Genomic DNA, 22,840 nt, shown 5'->3' with positions numbered 1-22,840 from the left:
CATTTTTACAGTGCAAATATTTGTAATTAAAAGTAATATAAAGTGAGCACTGCACACTTTGTAATCTGTGTTGTAATTGAAATCAATATATTTGAAAATATAGAAAAACATGCAAAATATTTAATACATTTCTATTGGTATTCTATTGTTTAACAATGTGATTAACACTGCAATTAATAGAGATTAATTTTTTTTGAGTTAATCATGCAAGTTAACTGCAATTAATCCACAGCCCTAATTGGAAGCGAAGAATAGTTTATTTGATTGAAAATGCTGAGTAAATATAGATAAACGTAAAACACTTAACCAAATTAAAATTTTGACTAAGGTGTTGTGGTTAACCTTTTTGGATGTAAGAGCTTTACAAAAATCTCATTGTCATTTACTTGATGTCTCCATGCTGATATCCCTCATTATTCAATATGGAACACATTGACAAATGTGGATCCCATTAGTGTATTTCTTCGATTAAAAAGTGTGTGTTATATTTATTTTAATAAAGGCTGTGATCCTTCCAGCCCTCCTGGACTCTAAGCAGTCCCTTTGTTCTCCCCTTGTAAGTAAGGATTACTGCACACCATCCCTAGATGGTAGCATAAAAAAAAAAAATCTCTCCATTGTCCCCTTAGTAGCAGAAGTTGCTGCACTCCACAGGGTAGCAGCATAGGGGGAGCCCATGTTTGCCATGTGCTGTGCTTCCGAGTACTAGGAATCCTAAATAACCAAGCTGTGAGTAGTTAATCCACCTCCCCAGAAGCAATCTAGCTTGAAGGAAAAATTCTTCTGTTAACCTAGCACTGTCCAGCACGGGGGCTAGGTTGACATACCTATGTCTCTCAGATGTGTGGATTTTTCACACCCCGGAGTGAAGCAGCTATGCCAATATGTTTTCAGTGTAGACCAGCCCTGTTGCTTAGCTTGATCCCCCCTGGAGGAGGAGATAAGTGTGGCACAAGTGTTTCCCCTTAAAGCAAGCACTCTCAAACTGGGGGGTCAGGACCCCTCAGGAGATCATGAGGTTATTACATGAGGGGTCACAAGCCGTCAGCCTCCACCCCAAACCCCGCTTTGCCTCCAGCATTTATAATGGTGTTAAATATATTTAAAAGTATTTTTCATTTATAAGGGGGGGTCGCACTCAGAGGCTTGGTATCTGAAAGGGGTCACCAGTACAAAGGTCTGAGAACCACAGCCTTAAAAGGCCAGCTAACCATGTGTCATCTTGGCTAATTAAAACTAACCTATCAGCACTGTCCTGTGTAATAGTCTTCTCTTAAAACTGTACTGAAGGTCTTGTATTACTCATTGCTTTTCTGGCAAGTTGTTGCTCCCACTCTTTTCTGATAAAATAAACTCTTAAGTAGAGAACTCTACACTTCCTGGGACTTCTCTACACATCAGAGTTGTGCCACTTTACAGCTTTAACTATGTTAGTATAGCTATAGTTCCCCTTGTGTGGGCACAGTTATATTGGTATAAAAGATGTTTTATACCACTATGGCAGCATCCTCACTAATGCGTTGTACCAATATACGTATCTCAGTTTAAAAAAAAAAAAACATAGCCCTACCAAAATAGTTATACTAGTAAACAAAAAAATCTCTGTGAACAGCCCTAGATTGCCATATCAGTTAGGCTACCTTGCACATTTTTATTTGCATTGCAGAAATGGCTGATGGCCCCAATCAGAATCAGGGGACCCAATTATGCTAGGGGCTGCAAAATTATGAAGGAAGGGGCATATCTCTGTCTTTACATGCTTACAATCCAAATAAGTAAAACACAGGGTGGGGAACAGTAATACATAAAAGCAAACCTTGACTGATGTATTTGTCTCCATATTATTTTAAATCAATATGGTCTAGTACAGCGGTTCTCAACCTGTGATCCACTGACTGTGTGTAAGGGGTTTGCAAAAGACAGACGGAAAACTGAACAAACAGAATTCAACTATATATACACAGACAATATCTTTCCAAAGGGGTCCGCACCTCCATTCGAAATTTCCCAGTGGGTCTGCAAAGGAAAAAGGGTTGAGAACCACTGGTCTAGTAACAGGTTTCAGAGTAACAGCCGTGTTAGTCTGTATTCGCAGCCGTGTTAGTCTGGTCTAGTAAATTTAGCACATAGCCTGGAATTCTTGAGTTTAATTCAGACTCTACCATTTCTCATTTTGTAGATTTGGACAAGTCAAACTTCTCTGGGTCTCACTTTCCCTATAAAATTGGGGATAAGACTTACTTACCGGATACTGGCGTTATTCAAGGTAAATTCATGTTTGTGACGAGTTTTGAAAACAATGAGCACTATGGCCAGATTCAACAAAGGACTGAAGCATGAGCTCAACTTAAGCTTTCATCCAGTTATTCCAGAATCTCTCTACCTTTATAACTATTATGATCATGTGTATTCTCCTCCTCCAAGGCGGGGGGGGGGGGGGGGGGGTCCAGATTAAATGTCTAGCTTTTATCCACCTTCTTTTGTGGTCAGAAGTGGTGGTGACAATGTTTGGGAGTCTTGAATTCCTATTACAGTAGAACCTCAGAGTTACAAACTGACCAGTCAACCACACACCTCATTTGGAACCAGAAGTACGTAAATCAGGCAATAGCAGAGCCTAGACACCCCCCCCCCCCCCCAAAAAAAAAAAGGGGGCGGGGGAGAGAATATACAGTACTGTACTGTGTTAAATATACACTGCTAAAGGGAAAGTTTTAAAAAAAATTGACAAGGTAAGGAAACCTTTTATGCTCTTTTCACTTAAATTAAGATGGTTAAAAGCAGCATTTTTCTTCTGTATAGTGAAGTTTCAAAGCTGTATACTATGAAGTCAATGTTCAGTTGTAACCTTTTGAAAGTACCATAACATTTTGTTCAGAGCTACGAACATTTCAGCATTTCAAACAGCCTCCATCCCAAGGTGTTCATAACTCTCAGGTTCTTCTGAACTTGAAGTGGGACAGTATATACCTATCTCAGCTATTGTTTCAGGCTGCATGCAGATTCAGGCTGAGAACTATGTACTCTTCATGTTTGAAAGGTTGCCCTCAGAACAGTTCCATGGCCATAGTGAACAGTGCCTTGCTGTACTATACACAGTTTTCTAAATGATGCAACATGCCCTGATCTATATAAAGCTTTTCCATGTTTTGAAGAAGAGTATATAGGCATCCTCAGTTATGGCTGTAGTTTGTTAGAATATGGTTTGGATGGCCAAAGCATAGAGTTGACTCTGAAATCAGATGCACTAGTGTGTACTCTAGTGGAGCTCTATGCCACTGCATGGATTTATGTGAGTGCAGGCAATGGCAAGATTGTGGCCCATATTACTTTATACAAAGCTGATGTATGATGGGTCTCTACAGGAATTGAAACTCTGTCTTTTGTTTTTAAACTGATCAAAATTTTTCCTCACTCACATTGAATGTCCAACCTGTATAAATTGTGCTGGTCAAAAAAAAAATTGTGAAAATTTTTCCATCAAAATTATGAAATTAGAAAAATTTTATCCAGTCCTGGTCTATGACCCACTTCAGCCAGAACCAAAATATAAACATTGCTTACGTATGTTAAATACTGTTGAAAGCCCTATGTAGATTCAGCCATAGTGGGCTCCTTGGATAATAAGCAATCAAAACAATTAAAAACCAAAACAGTTTAATGTAATTTATTTGAAATGCTTCCATAAAAGTTTAAGGCCATTATACACAAATATTTCATCAGCACATACATTCTCTCCTCTTTTCCATCAATGCTTTTTGCTAAGTTTGGCCAACAGTTGTCATACCAAAAGTTCATAACCTATTTTCTTTTTTTATCCCCATCAATAACATGTTCCCTTGTCCTATTCTTCACTGGCATGCTCAAACATTCTACTCTAAAAATGAAGCAGTTTAAATAAATTACAAGCCTGCAATAGAAAAAAAATTCACAATGTTTTAAAGACTATAAATACAGAAATAAGGTCTACAGGGTAAAACTGACAACAGTATTTTTTTAAAAAAAGTAATATACCTTGTTTTTATATTGATTATCTTGCCACACTGATTCCTTTAATGCACTTCATGACATATGTACAAGGTAAGTGACATTTTATTTCCTGCTTTCTTTCTGTAAACTTGTAAACACACATGAAACAAATATTTTTGGCAATAATTTAGCAGTTTTACTACTTGTGCTGGTGTGTGTCTAATTTGCAAAGGTCATCCTGAATTTTTACAATATCAAGGATCATGTCAATTAGTAAGGACACAAATTTTGCAGCTTACTTTACCTTTCAGTAGATTTCTGCATTGAGAAATAAAAGATGAACCAAGAATTTCTAAAATAGTCAGGCTGTTGCAGTGTTTTTGACTGCATTTTAAATTGGCTGATGTGCCTCTCATCATAATGAGTCGGGCCAATAATAGACTTAATTAAATCAGCCACCAGAAAACACAGCAGTGATTCCAATTACAGCATGAGGTTTAGATGCAGCAAAATTTAAAAAAACTTAACTTGACAAAAATATAAAGGGTGTGATATTTCCTAAAGGAAAATATATTCCCTTTTTTATTTAAACTTTCTCTGTCCCCTAAGGGGTGTTTGTACAGCACCATTGATACAAGATTGTGTCTCAGTCTTAAAAAACAACTACGTGTAATTGTAAACAGAGTCATTTACACAAGATCTTGGGATGTTTTAACTTTAGTTTAGTGGTAACGGTTAGTCACATCAGTAAGTGCAAAATGCTGGAGGGCCTATTCAATGATCTAATGCTTTTTTAGATTCTTCCTGTCTTAATCAGGATAATACAGAGTTATACATGGCACTGTAAGCAAACTACCAACTTTTTATTTACAAATACCCAACATTCCCAGCATTTAATCTGAAGATTCAGTATTAGCAGTAGACTTCTCTTTCAATTGATTTTAGTATTATGTGCTCCAATAAGTAAACCACGAACACTACATTGACTCTTCTAATTGACCAGATTACTATGTTGGTTTGCGGGATTTTCATACAGTGCTTCATACTTTCTAAAATTAATCCCTAAGAGTCGCTGTTGACATGGCCTACTCTTTACGTTTCCTGTTGATTTACCACCACAGTAGCTAACTTACCTTATTCCAAGATGTTATTTTTGTAGACATTTGCCTTTCTGAAAATTTTGAATGCCATTCCTAATTAAATGCAGACTTCGATACCCCTTTAAAGAGCCACTACAAAGTTTGTCTTTAGGTGCCACGTTAGAGGTCAAACACTGTAAAAACCATGGAGAGACTCTTACGTAATATACATATAAACAGTAGTTTAGACAAAGGAGACGTGCTGGGGAGGTCCACAGGGTCCAATGCCCCCCCCCCCCAAGATTTCTGCCAGCGTTTATATGCCCTGTCCTGAACCCTGCTGAATACCACCAGAACCTTTAAATTGTGCCTCCCTACTATCAACAGTTATGCATCATCTCTGAGTTTAGAGATTCTTTCTACCAGCAGGACAATGAAAATAACTGGTCAAGTACCACTTTCATCCACCCAGATGTTTATGGAAATAACACAGGATAGGAGTTGTAACAGATTCCAGCTTACATAGATTGGCAGTTACAGTACTACACTCAAAGGTACAAATACAAGAAAGATTGTGTTGACATTGTCACAAAAAAGTGTTAAAAGTGCTTTTCCAAACTGCTCCATTTATGGAATGCAAATACTGTACAGCTAAGACACAGGTTTACTTCCATGAACTGTAATTTTCTGTCAAATGTTGGTTTCTATCTGTTTGTCATTCTCACAAGAGTTTGTCTGTTCCATGCGTTCACAATCAATGTTGACTTCACTAGTGTCCATACTACAGTCTGACTCACTGTCTGATTGGTCCATTTGCTCAAGCCTGCTTTCTCCCTGTGGTACCCTACTCCCATTTGGGGATATTAGGAAATGTCCTTCTGAATCCAGTGTTCCAGCCTCTATGTCACACACAACTGTTTCTTTGGCCTGTCGGATACAGTTAAGCCACTGTTGTTTGTTGAAGGAGTCATTGGCTTGCAGCGAGTGGGACTGGCTTTGCGATCCACTTTTGAAGCTGATTCTAAAGAAGTTTTTAACTGAAAAACAAAATATGTCCGTTGATTGCTTTGGGTGTCTGCATTTTTAATAAGGGAGTACATTAAAATACTAAAACACTCTACCAAGTTCTTAGGTTTACTGGGTTGCTTCCCCAGGGCTAAGTTAGAAACCCATAGAATAAATAGGAGCCGAGGGAAAACCAAGGAACTTGTCGCTCCTACCTCTGTAGGGTAGTGGGGCATCCCCAGATACTACTGGAGTTGCTAAAAGTTAATTGCTTGCTAGGTTAATTAGTTTAGAATTCAGCCAGTATAGTGATGCTATACCTGCATAAAACCAACCACGAATGCCTAAACTGGCTGACTTCTATGCCAGTTTACCGTTTCAAGCTTGGAACCTTAAGCAGCTCAGTAGAGTTGGTGCTACCCCCAGAACCCTGTGGAGCCTCTCCGGCTATAACAGCCCTGCAGAGTTGTGAAATTTCACTTTTGCTCCCTATGGAATAGCCAGGACTACTTGTTCCTGTGGCAGCTTGGGCCCCCTCTTACCTGTAACCCACAACATAAATCAGTCACAAAAAACTTTCAACATTATTTCTCAGAAAAGGTTAAAAGATGGTTTGTAATGGAAAACTGGTTAATTCGTAGGCATTGAGTCTACAAACACTTAACATGCTTAACTTTAAGAATATGAGTAGTCCAGTTGACTTTAAAAGGATGACTCAGATGCTTAACATTAAGTGCATGCGTAAGCATTTGCATGATCACAGCCTTAACTGTGGATTAGCAGCCAATGCCTCCATAACAAGATGAAGAATCACAATAGATAAATCTTGTTATAAGGTTTCTAAATAAGTTACAAAATTTCAAAATATACTCTGGGGAAGACTGTTTATAATTTCTTGTTGTGGTGCTACATTCTACTCCCTTTTCCACTTCCCAGTGCAGTAAAGGGGTGTTTCTGTGTGTTTTGGGTGGGGAGGGGGAGAGAATCACATTATTGATATGATGGATTTTTAAAATAAACATTTAAAGTCTTGCATAATAACAGTTTGAAAGAAAGGTCAAATTTTTGACATAAGATGTTATTTTAAATTAAGGGAGATTTCAAAGTTACATCTGTTTCCTATGAACTAATGATAAAGTATTCAAATCAAAAGTGTATTCATACTTCTCTCATTGTTGCTAAATGCACCACGTATGGATCCACCCAGTCGCACCTCTCCATCCTGCAAATCTTCCAGAACAAGATCCTTTACTGGGATAGGCTGCCGGTATAGTTGGTAGCAGAGTTGTTCATTATGGGTAATAGCTCGGGTAATCACCAGCACTTCTTGGAACAAGAAGACATGCAGTTTCTGTTAAAAAGCATAAAAGGAAAATAAATTCATTATTCCTTTTAAAAAGTCACTGAACAAAGTTTATTTCAACTGTAATATACTCCATCTGTGTTCTTTTAACAGTATATATTAGCTTTTAGTTCCCCTTGCTTAGACATAAATAAACGTAAATTTGTTCACCACAGCCATCACTGGGCCTCTCTTCCCTCCCTCCCTCCCATTATAATACTGTTGGTGGCCTAATATAGTATAAATATTCATACCCACTTGTAACTTATGTAAACTAAGGAGAAAACAAAAAATGCTTTTCTATCCCCCTACCCCATGTGTTTAAGCAGTGATCCTAGAACATTTTGCACAATGTGGGCCTTATTCATAACAGAAATGAAATGTTATGTTTGAGGTTCCATAACTTTCTCAGTTGCAGAAATGAGTTCGCATGAATCTGTCTACCCACACATGGAAATCACATCTCCCAGCTGCTGTGTAGAAGTACATCAGTGTTTCTCTGAGATACCGTGGCCAGGTCTACATTACAAAGTTAGGTTGACGTATGCCACGTTACGTCAAGTTAATAATGTACGTGTCTATACTACCGCGTCCCTTCCACTGACCTAAAGGGCTTTTAAAGTCTACTTCTGTACTCTCCCTCTGCGAGAGGCGTACTGCTTCAACAGACATCCATGCGTGAATATGGGGATAGTGTAGAGACTGCACTGTGTAATTTGAATTAATTGGCCTCCAGGAGGTGTCCCACAGTGCTCCACTGTGACCGCTTTGGAGAGCGCTTTCAACTCCACTGCACTTCAGCCAGGTACATAGGGCACAGTCCCCCGTTAAAGCCCTGGGAACTTTTGAATTCTCATTTCCTGTTTGATCAGCATGGAGAGCTCATCAGCACAGCTGACCACAGATGCTCAAGGCTGTAAACGTGCTCCACTATGGAGCACACAGGAGGTAGTGGATCTTATTGCTGTGTGGGGAGAAGAATCTCTGCACGCAGCGCTCCAAATCAGCAGAAGAAACCAGGGCTTTGGAGTGGAGCCCGGAGCTGGAGTGTGGAGCTGCAGGTTTTTGCCTGGAGCTGGAGCGGAGCCGGAGCACAGAAAATCTTGACTGCTCCATTGCTCCGTTTTTTTCTTCATTTTCTATCCAAAATGAATGATATTTAGCAAGAAAGTCCTAAAGGTGCCAAAAAGTTTCAGATTGTATAGCAACTGATATTAACATCTACTTTACCACTTTACGTAATATGTCAGTTATTCTCACTTTGGCCGAAATCAAGATTTAATGTACAGATACAAAATTAAAGTTTTTTGGAGATATGTTTTATTAAAGAATCAGATAATTATCAGACATCTGGCAACACTGCAGACTGCTCCCACCCTTGTGGCAAGGTTAGGCGAGTACATACTCGCGTAGATTAGTTAGATAGATTAGTAAGTGTTGATACTTTTTTTAAGCGTTGATCAACGAGACACGCTGAGTGCTGCGATTACGGAAAAGTGTGACGCAAGTTGCAACATTTAAGATATCACGAACAGTTATACTGCAAAAGAATAATATTTTTGTTTATTGATATATTAAGATATCGCTAGAGATATTAACCACTTAAGTTCATTTCTCACACGGGCTCCCATTACCGGTACATTTGTTCATTTGTACATGGTCCCATATCACTCTGGTGGACTTATGTCATATGTTCAATGGTCTTTTGGTAGCGCTGTTTGTAATTTTAAATTTACTGAAAAAGTCACGTGCAGCAGGCATATAAATATACAGTAAACATTTTTGCATAAATTAGGAGTGATTTTTGTGATATATCCAGAGTGATTGGAAAATGTTCAACACAACTTTGGGGATGAATCCTAAGGTCATTTTAAGAAAAAAAGTTTGTGAACACATGTCCTAAGGGAGCTACAGTCCCTTCAAGGAGGTGATGAAAAGTTAATTTCTGATTAATATCTCAAAAACGCTTTAATACAAACAAATGAAATTATGTCTGTCTTAGCGTTAGTATGTGCTACCATATTACATTATCCAAAATTATCTAAACCATAGGCGTCCCGAACTGGTGCTTGGTCATTTTTATTTCATATTTCAAGAAAGGCTTGTCATCGACTGCCCCTGGATACGAGCAGTAATATGTTCCATAATAAGTTAATAATTTTTGGTTATTATGTTTCAAATTTATGGTTCCAAAGTTGAAAAATAAGTAAGTAAAGTTGGATCATTCTAAGCAGATTAAAATTTTTAAACAGTTTTCTTGGAAATGGTTAATTATACAAAATAAATTAAGAGTATCATTTTAACACGTTTTAGCATTAAATCATATTCCAGGGTCATATCTGTTAAGTAGTCGAAGATTTAAAAAATATTAAATAAAATTGGCCTAGCCCCCCCCAGTTCACGACACCTGTAGTTTAAATAATTTTATTTGAATGATGCTGTATGACAGAACATTGGAAATCAACTTTAATGGGAAAGCGGATTCAAATTGCAAGCACAGTCCTTTTAGTAAAGAGAGCAAATTTTCGGAAATATGTTTTTCCTTCATCAAGCTGGAAACATTATACAAGATAGAACCTGTTATTTGCTCTATTTGTATAATCTATTCAGGCTGATGAAGCAAAAACGTATTTCCGAACATTTGCTCTCTTTACTAAAAGGACTGTGCTTGCAATTTGAATCCGCTTTCCTGTTAAAGTTTATTTTCAACCTTGTAACGTGTAGCCTTGTTATGTCCCAACAGTTAATGCTGTAGAACAGTGATAGCACGTACTAACGCTACGCAAATTTCATTGATATATCTATATTAAAGCATTTTTGAGATATTAAAAACTTGGAAAATATTTCAAATATTTTACTGCAAAATTTCATAAAAACAACTTGCAATTTATAAATGAAAAGGTATATTAATTATGTATATTAAAATACTTCATTAAAACTGCAAGAAACATGTTAAAATATTAAAAATATACTTTAATAATAATTTTGTGTAAAAAGAAAATGCGATCATTTTTGTCCAGAAAATCCAAAATAAATTCGGAATACTTTAAGTGGTTAAGATATCACAAGCAGGTACATTATAAAAAAATACAGTACTTTTGTTCATTGCTTTTCGAAGATCATAACAAGAAACATTGGGATGCGGTAGCAGCACAAGAAGATTTGGCCATGGCTTCAACAAAAAATAAAAAAAATTAAAAAAATCAAATCTGCCCCCCATGACTGATAGCCGATTTACAGAAAAAGATCTCAATGACATCTTTACTTTTGAATTTGAAAAGCCCAAATTTGGGCTTTTGGGAAAAGCAAAGACGAAATCAGCAACGTACAGGGTGGAAAAGGAAGTGAATGGCGAGCTCAACCATGTAGCTTCAAGACAAGTGAAGCAAGTGGTGTGAAAAGTTTCAACCTTTGGCAGCACGTAAAATGTAACCATCCTGAAAACTATGGGGCTCTGGTTACAAAAAAAAAGACCAGGAAGATGAGGCAAAACAAAGCTGATGCGGCTAAATGACATTCATCTGGCTCTTTGAAGACTCCTGGAGAAAAGATTTTTTGCGGAGCTTCATTTGAAAAGAAACCCAAAATTGAGCAAACAAAACTTGACTCATATTTGAAGTCCTCAAAGGTTACAGTCACCATGGATGCCAATACTTTCCGTGAAGGGCTGATGGAAATGGTTTGCTTGAGTTCAACACCTCTCACTACCTTCAGGCTAAAGAACAAAGAATTCCAAAAAACTGCAGGTGAAATGGGTCGGCAGCTTGGTGTTTTGATGGGGCACGATGCGGTTCACCATTTAGTTGTCAGCACAACTGAGTCTGGTCGCAAAGAGCTCAAGAAAGCTTTGGAGCAAAAGTTGTTTCCACAGCTTGCCGCATCCATTTTCAGGTAGCAAAAATTTCCTTGCAAACAATGCTCAGTACTATGAAGAAGGAAAAGATAAAGCTGTGGTAAAAACCTTGGACATAAATTGACACTGATAGTGCACCACAATTCTTTGTATGTGAAAAATCAAGTAAGCGCTATTTTAGAAAAATTTGGAATCAGTGAAATGCAAGTGCTGAGCATCTGCGTTGACAATGCGGCAAACATGACGTGTGCCGTCAAAAATTTCAGCAAGGACAATGAAACCATTTCTACCTCTGAGAACAGGGATGTGGACAGAACTAACTATTTTGCCTGATGAAGGAACTAAAGGAATGGATGAAATTGAACTCAACATGGATGCTACTGCGCAATAGGTTAATGACCCCCTAGCCTCATACTTCCAACATGGCTTCATGAGGATGACTCAAAAGTCCAGTTGATGAGGTGTGGTATTCACACTCTTCAGTTAGCAATCTGGGATGGACTGAACAAAGAACATGCAAAGAAATTTCTGGCAAAAATTCGACAAGTCGTTGTCAAACTACAAACCCCAAGTATTCGAAGTGTTCTGCTTGATCTACATGAGGTAACTCAATTATTGGATACTGTGACTTGCTGGGGTTCAACATTTGCGATGATTGGCTTCTCCTTTTTCAATCTTACTGTGAACAAGTGGCTGCTGCTGGAACAAGAGAACTCAAGTTAATAAAAGCTGAATGGGACTAAGTGAAGAACCTGCGAGACCTCTTGGCAAAGCCAAACCTAACAACTGTGAATCTTCAAGCTGTCGATGTAACCCTGGCAGTTTTAAAGAAGGAATGGCGAAAACTGTCAAAATTCTTGCAAGAAAATGGTGGACAAACTGCAGAAGGAATTCTACCCTCCATGCAGAAATGCGAAGAGAAGCTTTTTGACAATATTATTTTCCTTGCTGGAGTTTATGTTGACCCACGGTATCAGATTCTTCTTACCTCAAGGGAAATACCAAAGGCAAAGGAAGGGCTCCTTGATATTGCTCGACGACTCGAAAAACAAAATCTATTACTACATTTGAACTCGACAAAAGAGGTTGAAGAAAATGAAACACAACAAAAGGAGTCATCAACAATCGAATTTGCGGTTTTGGAAAGTTCACATCCTTCAGAAATAGCAGGCTGTTCTCAAAACTTCCATCTCCACTCTGAACTTGTTCAAGTGTCCACCCCTGAGATGTCTTCAACCATCACAGGGAAATGGAGATAATTCAAGCACCAATTCTTCAGAAGATGACGCCTTCGAAAAGGAACTGGATAGACAAGAAAGACGCCGGCGAGTTTCTGCAATTCATAATTGTAATGAAGCATTATTCGAGATAAATTTTTGGGAAGATTGTGAGGCGATGGAGTCTATTGGTAGGCTAAAAGTTAAATCTGTTTTTGAGGCCATTCACAGCTACTCACACCGCATTCAGGCTGCCTGTAGAATGGCTTCGAGCATGCCAACAACTCAAGCTCGTGTAGAGTGACTGTTTTCAGCTTTAAAGTTAATTTTAAATGATTTGCAGCAGGCTATGAAAGACGACTTGATTGCTGCAATAATTTTTTACAGAATGAATTATTCTCGTTTGTATCATTGTTGATGACATTTAAATTGTTTTATAAGTCTGAATAAAAATGTTTTTTCAAAATTACAGTATGCACTTTTTTATTTAGTTAAAAGTTAATTTGAGACGGAGCATGGAGCGGAGCTGGAGCAGTCACTATTGGTGCTGGAGCAGAGCAATTCAAAAATTTGATTGCTCCAAATCCCTGGAAGAAATGCTAACTTCTATACCAAAATTGCACAGGTTTGGGGGGGGGGGGGGGGGGGGAGGGGAAGTGCTACACCAGGGACACATAGCAGTTCTGCATGAAAATAAAGGATCTTTGGCAAGTGTAGCAGAAGACAAGGGAGGAGAACAGTCGCTCTGGTTCTGAGTCACAGACATGCCACTTCTATGAGGAGCTGCATGCAATTCTAGGCAGTGACCCCACCACTACCCCAAAACGCTCCATGGATACCTCCCAGGAGCCCTGGGCAACCTCAGGCAACAATGAGGGAGACATTGTTGATCAAGAAAAGGAGGAGGAAAATGCAAGGCAGGCAAGCAGGGGGATCCATTCTCCCCAACAGCCAAGAACTTTTTTTTTTTTTAAACTCTGGAGCCCATCACCTCACAGGACCAATTGTCAACAGAGCGTGATGCCGAGGAAGGCACGTCTGGTGAGTAAACATTTTCAATCAAACTGTAGGGGTTACATGCTATTATTTTTAATATTGAATCTGAATAAAAAAAATTGGGATACTGGTTATCAGCGGCCACTCCAGCTACACAGAGGGTACTCTCAGAAAAAGACTGTTTATGTGCTTGGGATGGCCCGGGAATCCTCTAAGGAAATCTCTAGGAAGCTTTCATGGAAGTACTCTGCAATTCTTTGCAGAAGGTTTCTGGGAAGGGTTGCTTTATTTTGTCCACCACTGTAGACACTTTCCCATGCCACTCCAGTATTAAATCTTCAGGCATCAATGTGGCGCACAGCATTGCAACATAAGGACCAAGTCTGTAGCCAGACGCTTGCAGCATCTGCTCTCTTTCTGCCTCTGTTACCCTCAGGGGAGTGATATCACATATGGTCACCTAGGGGAAACGGGAAGTTTTAAATGCTAGCCCTTAAACCGCAAGCAATTCGATAAGTAATCCACCCCGGTTTGGTAAATTCTGGGTCTCACAACCATGCTTTCCAGAGCGTGCCTTGACTGTGATTGGAAGGGATCACCCCATATTGCAGCCAGCATTTAAGTTGGTGGCGGGGAGGGCTGGGGCGGCGATTTAAAGGGCCCGGGGCAGTAGCAGCAGCCAAGCCCTGGGCCCTTTAAATTGTCCCCGGAGCCCCGCCGCCGCTTCCCCAGGGCTCCGGGGACAATTTAAAGGGCCCAGGATGGTAGTGGCGGCCAGAGCCCTGGGGAAGTGGCAGCAGGGCTCCGGGGACAATTTAAAGGGCCCAGGGCTCCGGCTGCCGCAACCATCCAAGGCCCTTTAAACCCCTGCCAGAGGCTCCGGCTGCCGCTGTTACCCTGGGGAGGGGGAAGGAGGCACTGGCCGGTACAGAGTGGGCCGGGGCTGGCTCTGACCTCCCCCAGCCCTGCCCCTTCTGGGGGCCAGAGCTGGCCCCAGCCCAGCCCCGTACCGGTAAGTCCCAAGACTTACTTTCACCCCTGCTTCCACCCCAACCCAGTGCCACTTTTGTAACAATCTAACTATTTGCGGGGCTTTACGCTCGTGCCTGTCCTCAAGCACCATCCAGGTTGCTATGGGTTGGAACCACTGATACAAAAGAATGTATGAAAAGCTGCAGCACAAGACGTATTGCCCATGCCTTGTGGCCTGCCTTACCATGGCTGTAGCAGCAAACCAATTCTTGCAGTAGCCAGTGGTTCTGCTTACATTGTGGATTGCATGGAAGTGCATTGAGGGGTGTTTCTTTTATAAAAAGATTTAATCTTGCACCAGAAACAATTATGCACTGTCAATGCTACCCTTGTGGTTTGTATTCTTTGCACCTGAAACCTTGTCCACAGATGCATCCTCCATACAGGGACAAAGACTTTCCCAGATTAGAAGGCGGAAAAAGACGACTTGGGAGGACATGCTCAAGAGTAAATACCCTCAGAGTGACAAGATGGAGCTCAGCGCAGATTTTAAGGGAGCAAATGGACATTTTAAGGCGTTTGAGGTTCAAGAAAGGCAACTGGATGCTAGAGTCCCGCTGCAGCCTACGCTGAACCTGCTGCTATCATCGCCAAGTTCCACATCCTTCTCTCCCAGACGTTCTAGGATTGGGGGGAGGAGGGGTATCCCTTGCACTCAACTCCAGGCAAGGGCACAAGGACCAGAAGGCACCCATTCCCATACCTTTGATTGTTACTGCAGTGCAATTGTAAGCAAGCTGTCCTTGTTGTCCCTCCTCCCCCCCATGTTATCAACCCCTTAGGCTCAGGTTCTTACTTTTCTTTACTGTCTCTGTGTTTATGAGCATAATAAAAATTAATGGATTGAGGAGAAAAGACTATTCATTCAGCACACTGTGGTTAGTGGGGCTGTAGTTTACAGGGGAGTATATGCAATGAAGGGGACAGCCTGGTAAGGAATACCACACAAGAGTCACATTACTGTGGGTCATTGATTAAACTAGTTTTCAAAACCTTACACATCGAGGTGCACCGAGTTTCTGTTCTTCTTATTGTCCTGGTGTCTGGCTGCTCAAAATTGGCTGCCAGGCCATCTGCCTCAACCCCCACCCCACCAGAAACTTTTCTCCCTTTGTTTCACAGATATTACGGAGCACACACCATGCAGCAACAAGAATGGAGATACTAGGTTAGACCACAGTGAAAGCAGTAAGCAAACTATGCTGCTCCATACTGCTGTCCAGGCTGCATGCAGCTTCATGAGCCATGGGAGCAAGTCGTAGGCTGGGTCTCCCAGGATCATGATTGGCATTTCAACATCACCAACAGTTATTTTGCAGTCTGGAAAGGAAGTTCTTACTTGCAGCTTTCTGAACAGACCCGAGTTCCTAAAGATGTGCACATCATGCACCTTTCCTGACCATTCCATGTTGATGTCGGTGAAACGGCCCCTGTGATCCACCAGCGCTTGCAACACCATTGAGAAGTACCTCTTTCAGTTTATGTTCTCTTTGGCAAGGTGGTCTGGTGCCAAGATAGGGATATACGTTCTGTTGATCACCCCATCTCAGCTAGGGAATCCCATTGCGGCAAAACCATCCACTATGTCCTGCATGTTTCCCAGAGTCACTACCCTTCTTAGAAGAAGTCTGTCGAGTGCCCTGGGAACTTGGATCACAGCAGACCCTACAGTAGATTTACTCACTCCTAACTGATTTCCCACTGAGGGGTAGCAGTCTGGCGTTGCAAGCTTCCAAAGAGCTATTGCCACTCGCATCTCAACTGTCAGAGCAGCTCTCATTTTAGTATTGCTGCACGTCAGGGCTGCGGAAAGCTCTTAGTGCAGTTCCATGAAAGTGGCCTCATGCATTCGAAAGTTCTTCAGCCACTGCTCATCATCCCATAGATCCATGCTTGCCATGCTATGGCATCTGCATGGGTAACCCAGGCTTAAGGCGCCAAAAAGGCTTGGTTTGTTTGCCACTGTTTTCAGGGAGGGAGGGAGATAAGTGCATCATGGGAGGCTAATAGCATGTTCCCATAATCACCTGCGCAAGTGTTTTTGTCCCATGAGGCATTGCAAGTCCAACCCAACATTCCACTCGGCTCCATGCATTGTGGGATAGCTACCCACAGTGCAGCACTCCGTGAGTCGATGCAAGCCCCGCTAGTAAGGATGTGCTCTGCCAACACAATGAGCATAGCGGGGACATGCAGAATCCACTTACTTAAATCAGAGACTCAATGTCAACTTAAATAAAATCAAAGCACTTTTTGTTTGGTCCCTTCTTCTGCTGTTATGTTAGCATTTCCATCCACAGTTCCTCCTTCCATAATGTGTTGAAAAGCTTATCTTTTTCCTTTTGAGATGTGGAAGTTTCAAAAGCTGGGAAGACTTACTTGACCATGATTGTGTTTTGCAAATACCCTCTTTTCACAGGAATTAATATAGGGTAGATAGGAAATCTGTCTAGGACTAAGTCTCAGGTAATGATAAGGTAATGTGTGTTAAGAAGAGTGATTATTTTCTAATTTTTTGGCAAACCATTCCAGTTTATATAGTTTAAAAATACTAGAATAGCATATTTGGTTTGAAATTTGGTCACTTAAAATCTCATGAAATTCAAACTGTGTTCTTCATTCTTTGTATTATGGTTTCAGCATGTGACACTACTAACATTTATTTTATCTTAGAAACAATGAAGTGGTCAATTTTGAGACCCTTTTAAGTTCCTAGTCGTGTTTCAACCAGTCTATTTGGTCTGATTTTCCTAGGTGCCAAGCACTCATAGGTCTGACTGAATACAAAAGTAACTACAAAGAGCCCATCACCATTTAAATGAGTTTCATATTTAGTGAAAAAGTCAATAAGCTGTATCAGGGGATGGCAAAACACTAATTTCACATTTAGATACTAAACAACAAACATTAAGTTATGAATGGCTAGATGGGATTCTTCAAAAGAAAAAACTCAAATTTTATTAACTAAATTTGCATTTTGCAAGCCTGAAAAATAATGAAATATCTAGCACTATTTTACTATTGTTCTAATTAAATTAATTCAGGGGAATTATACACTGGCACCTACATATTAAAAAAAAAAAAAAAACAACCCAGAGTAAACAACAACAGTATGAAAAATGATCAGTGACTTCCTCTTGGCTGCCTTCATGGTAACTGTGTACCTAAAACTATAACAAACCTGGAAGAACAAGGCCTCTGACATGTTTACTGCTTCATCCCAGTTTCCAAGAAGTGCTATTCAATCTGTGCCACTAGAAATACTTCTCATGGTTAGAAAACCTTTTATAACCTTATTTGTATAAATTGGGTTAATGGAAAGGAAACACCTTGATTTTCACAGTGCTCCAGAAGAGGATTATATTTATTTGTAAATTGGAAGCTTTGTTTATCCTATTTTTGTTAATCATTTTATAGAGGAAAAAATGTTTAGTTTAAGTCCAAGTGTACCAACTACTCCTTAATGTACCTTTTTTTTGAAACTCATGAAAGTTAAAGATTGTGCATACTATGAATTCCAGCCAAACTTCTGCTTAGAATACTCAGTCTGTACCAGGCATGAGTAATTAAACAAACTTTTATAAAAATCACAGAGTTTGGGCAATTTAGAAATATACACAAACAATGTATCTTACTACTTAAAGCTGTTGAAATCGGGGTTGAAATATTACTGCTGCTTACTCCAAATTCCCGAGAAAAGCTTGCATTTGGAATCAACTTATTAGGACTATCAAGCAATTAAAAAAAATGAATGGCGATTAATTGCGCTGTTAAACAGAATACCATTTATTTAAATATTTTTGGATGTTTTCTACATTTTGAAATATATTGATTTAAATTACAACAGAGAATATGAAGTGTACAGTGCTCACTGATTTTATTACAGATATTTGCACTGTAAAAAACAAAAGAAATAGCATTTTCAATTCACCTAATACAAGTACTGTAATGCAATCTCTTTATCACAAATGTTGAACTTACAAATGTAGAATTATGTACAAAAAAGCCTGCATTCAAAAATAAATCAATGTAAAACTTTAGAGCCTACAAGTCCAATCAGTCCTACTTCAGCCAATTGCTCAGACAGACAAACAAGTTTGGTTACTTTTGCAGGAGACAATGCTGCCCACTTCTTGTGTACAATGTCACCAGAAAGTGAGAACAGGCGTTTGCATGGCACTGTTGTAGCTGGCGTTGCAAGATATTTATGTGCCAGGTGCGCTAAAGATTCATATGTCCCTCCATGCCTCAACCACCATTCCAGAGAACATGTATCCATGCTGATGACAGGTTCTGCTTGATAACAATCCAAAGGAGAGCAGACTGATATACGTTCATTTTCGTAATCTGAGTCAGATGCCACCAGCAGGAGGTTGATTTCCTTTTTGGTGGTTCAGGTTCTGTAGTTTCCGCATCTTTTAAGAGTTCTGAAAGCATGTTGCACACCTCGTCCTCCACTTATGGGCTGGTATAAGGGGTGCCATTGGCCACGCACCCTCTCAGTTCCTTCTTGCCGGTTAATTCCAACAGAAGAGTAGGAGGATGGGTCCTGTGGAATGGACATGAGCAACATCTCAAAAAACGACTTATGAAAGGTTAGTAACCATTTTTGAGTACTTGCTCATGTCCATTCCATGTTATGTATCTCACAAGCAGTATCCCAGGAGGTGGGCTTAGAGTTCATGGACATGTTGACTGTAACGTTGCTTTTCTAAAAGACGTCATCCCAGGTCTGTTGGATGATGGCGTAATGTCAGTGCACACCTTCGTATCCCAAACAGGTTGTGACTCTGCAGATGTCCTGGATTGACACCTGCATGAGAAATACTGCTGACGAAGCCTGGGCTCTTGTGGAGTGAGCAGTTGAGATGGCTAGAGGCAGGACATTCACTTGCTCATTGCAAGCTCAAATACAGGCAGTTACCCAGGCTGAGATCATCTGGGCTGACACAGGAAGCACTCTCATTCTTTCTACTATTGCTACGAAGAGTTGCATGGGCTTGCAGAAGGGTTTAGTCCCCTCAATATAAAAGGGAGGGTACACCTAACTTCTGAGGAACAGCAGCTTCACTCCTGAGAGTTCTTGTGAGGATTTGGGAAGACGACTGGTAGGAAAATGGCTTGGTTGTTATGGAAATGTGACATCACCTTTGGTGGGAAGGCTGGATGGTGGCACGTTTCGATCTTGTCCTTAAAGAACACCATGTAAGGCGGTTCTTCATTTCAGAGACCCTTCTGGCCAAGGTGATTGGCACCAGGAAGTCGACCTTCCAAGAGAGAAGTAGCAGGAGAACATGATGCTAATGGTTTGAAGGGGACCCATGAATAGGGTGACCAGATGTCCTGATTTTATAGGGACAGTCCTGATTTTGGGTCTTTCTTTCTCTTATTACCCCCCACTCCCTGTCCCGATTTTTCACATTTGCTGTCTGGTCATCCTATCCATGACTCTTGACCAAACCAAGTTTAAGTCCCAAGGGGTGGGGGTGGCTTGTGGACTTGAGGACAGAGCCCCACCAGCCCCTTGAGAAAGTGTACTGTCATCTTGTGGGAGAACACTGAGCTGTCGTTCACTGGAGGGTGGAAGGCTGAGATGGCTGCTAAGAGCACTTTAATAGAGGAGAGGGCCACGCCTTGCTGCTTTAAGTGGAGCAAATAGTGCAAGACAGACTAAAAGGGAAGACAGAGATGGAGAGAGAGCATGTTCAGAAGCCTTACAAGAGAAACTCTTCCACTTGGCTACGTAGATAGTTCTTTCTACTGCCTAGCAAGATTTGCTGAACCTGTTCCTAGCAAGCTTGTTCAGGTTCAGCCATGCAGGGAGGTGGAGTTTGGGTGAAACAGCTGGCCGTGGTCTTATGAAATCAGGTCCTGAGAGTGGGAATGGGAATGGGGTTGTCACAGAGAGCCAGGAGCATGCCGAACCAATGTTGGTGTGGCCATGCCATGGCTATCAGAATAGTTCTCGCCTTGTCCCATTTGATCTTTAGGAGGACCTTGTGAACCACGAGCATTGGGGGAAAGGCATAAAGTAGGAGATGTGTCCATGGGAGCAGGAAAGCATCAGAGATGGAGCCTGGGCTGTGTCCACGCAGTAAACAAAACTGATAGCATTTCCTGTTGTGCCTGGTAGCCAACAGGTCCAACTGGGGAGGCCCCCACCTTTGAAAGATGAATCTGGTGACCTTTGGGTGAAGGGACCACTTGTGGTGAGAGGAAAAAAATCTGATGAGGTGATCTGCCAGTACATTCCAGGCTCCTGAGAGATGCAACACCTCAAGATGAACGGAGTGCTTTGCGCACAAGTCCCACAGACAGATGGCCTCCTGCCACAAGGCTGAAGATCAAACCCCTCCCTGCTTGTTAATGTAAAACATGACCACAGAATTGTCTGTCAGGACCTGTACCACCTCACCTGAGATCTGGGGAAGGAACACTTGGCATGCTAAGCGTACTGCCCTGAGCTCCCTGACATTTATGGAGGCCATGGAAACCATGCAGAACCTCAGCGTCCTGAGATAGCTGTTGAGACAAGATAGGTCCAAGATGGGTTGGAGGCCCCCTTTGGGATTAGGAAATACCATGAGTAAAACCCCTTCCCTCTCAAGTCTTGAGGAACCTCTTCCACAGTCCCCATACTTAGGAGGGATTGCACCTCCTGGACAAGGAGTTGTTCATGAGAAGGCTCCCTGAAGAGAGATGGGAATGCGGGAGGAAGGGGTGGATAAAAACTGAAGGATATATCCAACTGTCAATATATTCAGGGCCCAATGGTCTGATGTTATGTATGACCATGCTGAGCTGAAGAACAACAGAGGTTCCAAAAATAAAAGGGGTGGTGGATCTGAAATAGTGACTGGTACAATGCCCTCAGGCGCACCTTCAAAAGGCCTGCTTGGGCCCTCCGGAGTATCTTTGAGACCTCAGCTGGGAAGCTGAAGTGGTTGGGAGTGGTTGGCGCCATTTTATAACCTCTCCCTTTTCTTTTGTCGTGTTCCTGTCTTGGAGGCACCAAGAACCAAGCAGGTGCTGGGGCCAGAAGTGCTTCCTAGACGCTGATGGAGCATAGAGGCCTAAAGATCTTAGGGAGGCCTTTGAGTCCTTCAGGCCATGAAGTTTCATGTCCATCTGCTCTGAGAACAGAGAAGAGCCTTCGAAGCGGGGGTCTTGGATAGACTGTTGGACCTTGTGAGGAAGGCCGGATGACTGGAGCCAAGAACACCACCTCATGGCGACAGCAGAGGCCATTGTCCTGGCTGCTGAGTTGGCAGCGTCCAGAGCCACCTGGAGAGAGGTCCTGGCCACATTCTTACCCTCTTCCAAGACGGCAGCATACTCCTGCCTTGAATCTTGGAGGCAGGGAGTCTTTAAATTTAGTCAAGGAGTCCCACCAATGAAAGTCTTATCTGCCCAGCAGAGCTTGCTGGTTGGAGATACGTACTTGAAGGCTACCCATCAAATAACCCTTTCTTCTGCAATGGTCTAGTCTCTTGGCATATTTTTACTTAGGGGCAGCACTTGACAGGTCCTCCCTGTCCCTTTTGTTTGCTGCAGACACCACCAGTGACCCCCAGGGGGAGGGGTGTGCGCACACGAGTACAGGTGTTTGAACCCACTTGCTGGAACATAATACTTCTCAGCACTCTGAGGTGGGGGGCAGAGAAGTAGTAGTTTGCCACAGGGCCCTGAGAGGTCCGATCACCACCTCATTCATGGGCTAAGTCACCTTTGAGGGAGCTGCTGCAGCCACAATATCAATAAGGCTGTGTGATGTCTCTTTGAGCTCCTCAATTTCCAGATCCAGGTACACAGCGACCGGCTTCAGAAGGTCCTGATGGGCCCCGCAGTCATCCTGTGGAAACAGGGTACAGGGTCCTGCGACAGCCTCATCTGGGGAGGAGGCGGCGGAGCGCCTTCCTCTGCCTCAGCTATATCTGCTGGAGCCATCTCCTCGACATTGGTACCAGAGCCAGGTCCAGTGCTGAGTGGGAAGGAGTGGTAGCCTGTCTCTCAGAAACCACTGAGTAGGAGTGATAGGAGGGAGAACCCGGTACCTGGGGAAACCCTTAGGGGTTCCAATAACCATGGAAACCATGGCAGAGCAGTACCTGCGTCTGTCTCCATAGGTGAAAGAAGTGTTGTTCCAGCAACTGTCACAGGTGGTAAGAAGGAACTGAGAGGATGCATGGCCAGCGGCACCCCTTATGCCAGTGCATAAGCGTGCAGCTCCAGAGGCTGCTAGAGCTGGCCCAGCTGATACCATTGAGGGAAAAATTTCCAGCAACGGAGAGCACAAACACCTAACATAGAATGGACATAAGTAAGCACTCAAAGAAGAACTATGTGT

General features: G+C 41.7%; 1 protein-coding gene across 7 annotated transcripts in view; it reads right to left on the bottom strand.

The window, feature by feature from the left end:
* Positions 1–3,640: 3,640 nt before the first annotated feature.
* ARHGEF3 (Rho guanine nucleotide exchange factor 3) overlaps positions 3,641–22,840 on the bottom strand; it is a 306,129-nt gene continuing 286,929 nt past the window's right edge. For all 7 annotated transcript variants that reach the window (XM_037903918.2, XM_043550619.1, XM_043550620.1 and 4 more), the window contains 2 exons: positions 7,218–7,404; positions 3,641–6,085 (listed from right to left, as the gene is read on the bottom strand). In XM_037903918.2, coding sequence (XP_037759846.1) covers positions 5,739–6,085; positions 7,218–7,404 — 534 coding nt within the window. In that variant the 3' untranslated portion in view covers positions 3,641–5,738. The remainder of the gene's footprint in view (positions 6,086–7,217; positions 7,405–22,840) is intronic.

This window comes from Chelonia mydas, chromosome 7 (assembly GCF_015237465.2).
Source record: "Chelonia mydas isolate rCheMyd1 chromosome 7, rCheMyd1.pri.v2, whole genome shotgun sequence".
Lineage (NCBI taxonomy): Eukaryota > Metazoa > Chordata > Testudines > Cheloniidae > Chelonia > Chelonia mydas.
Note: the sequence above shows the minus strand (reverse complement) of the source record. Positions and strands in the feature narration are given on the sequence as shown.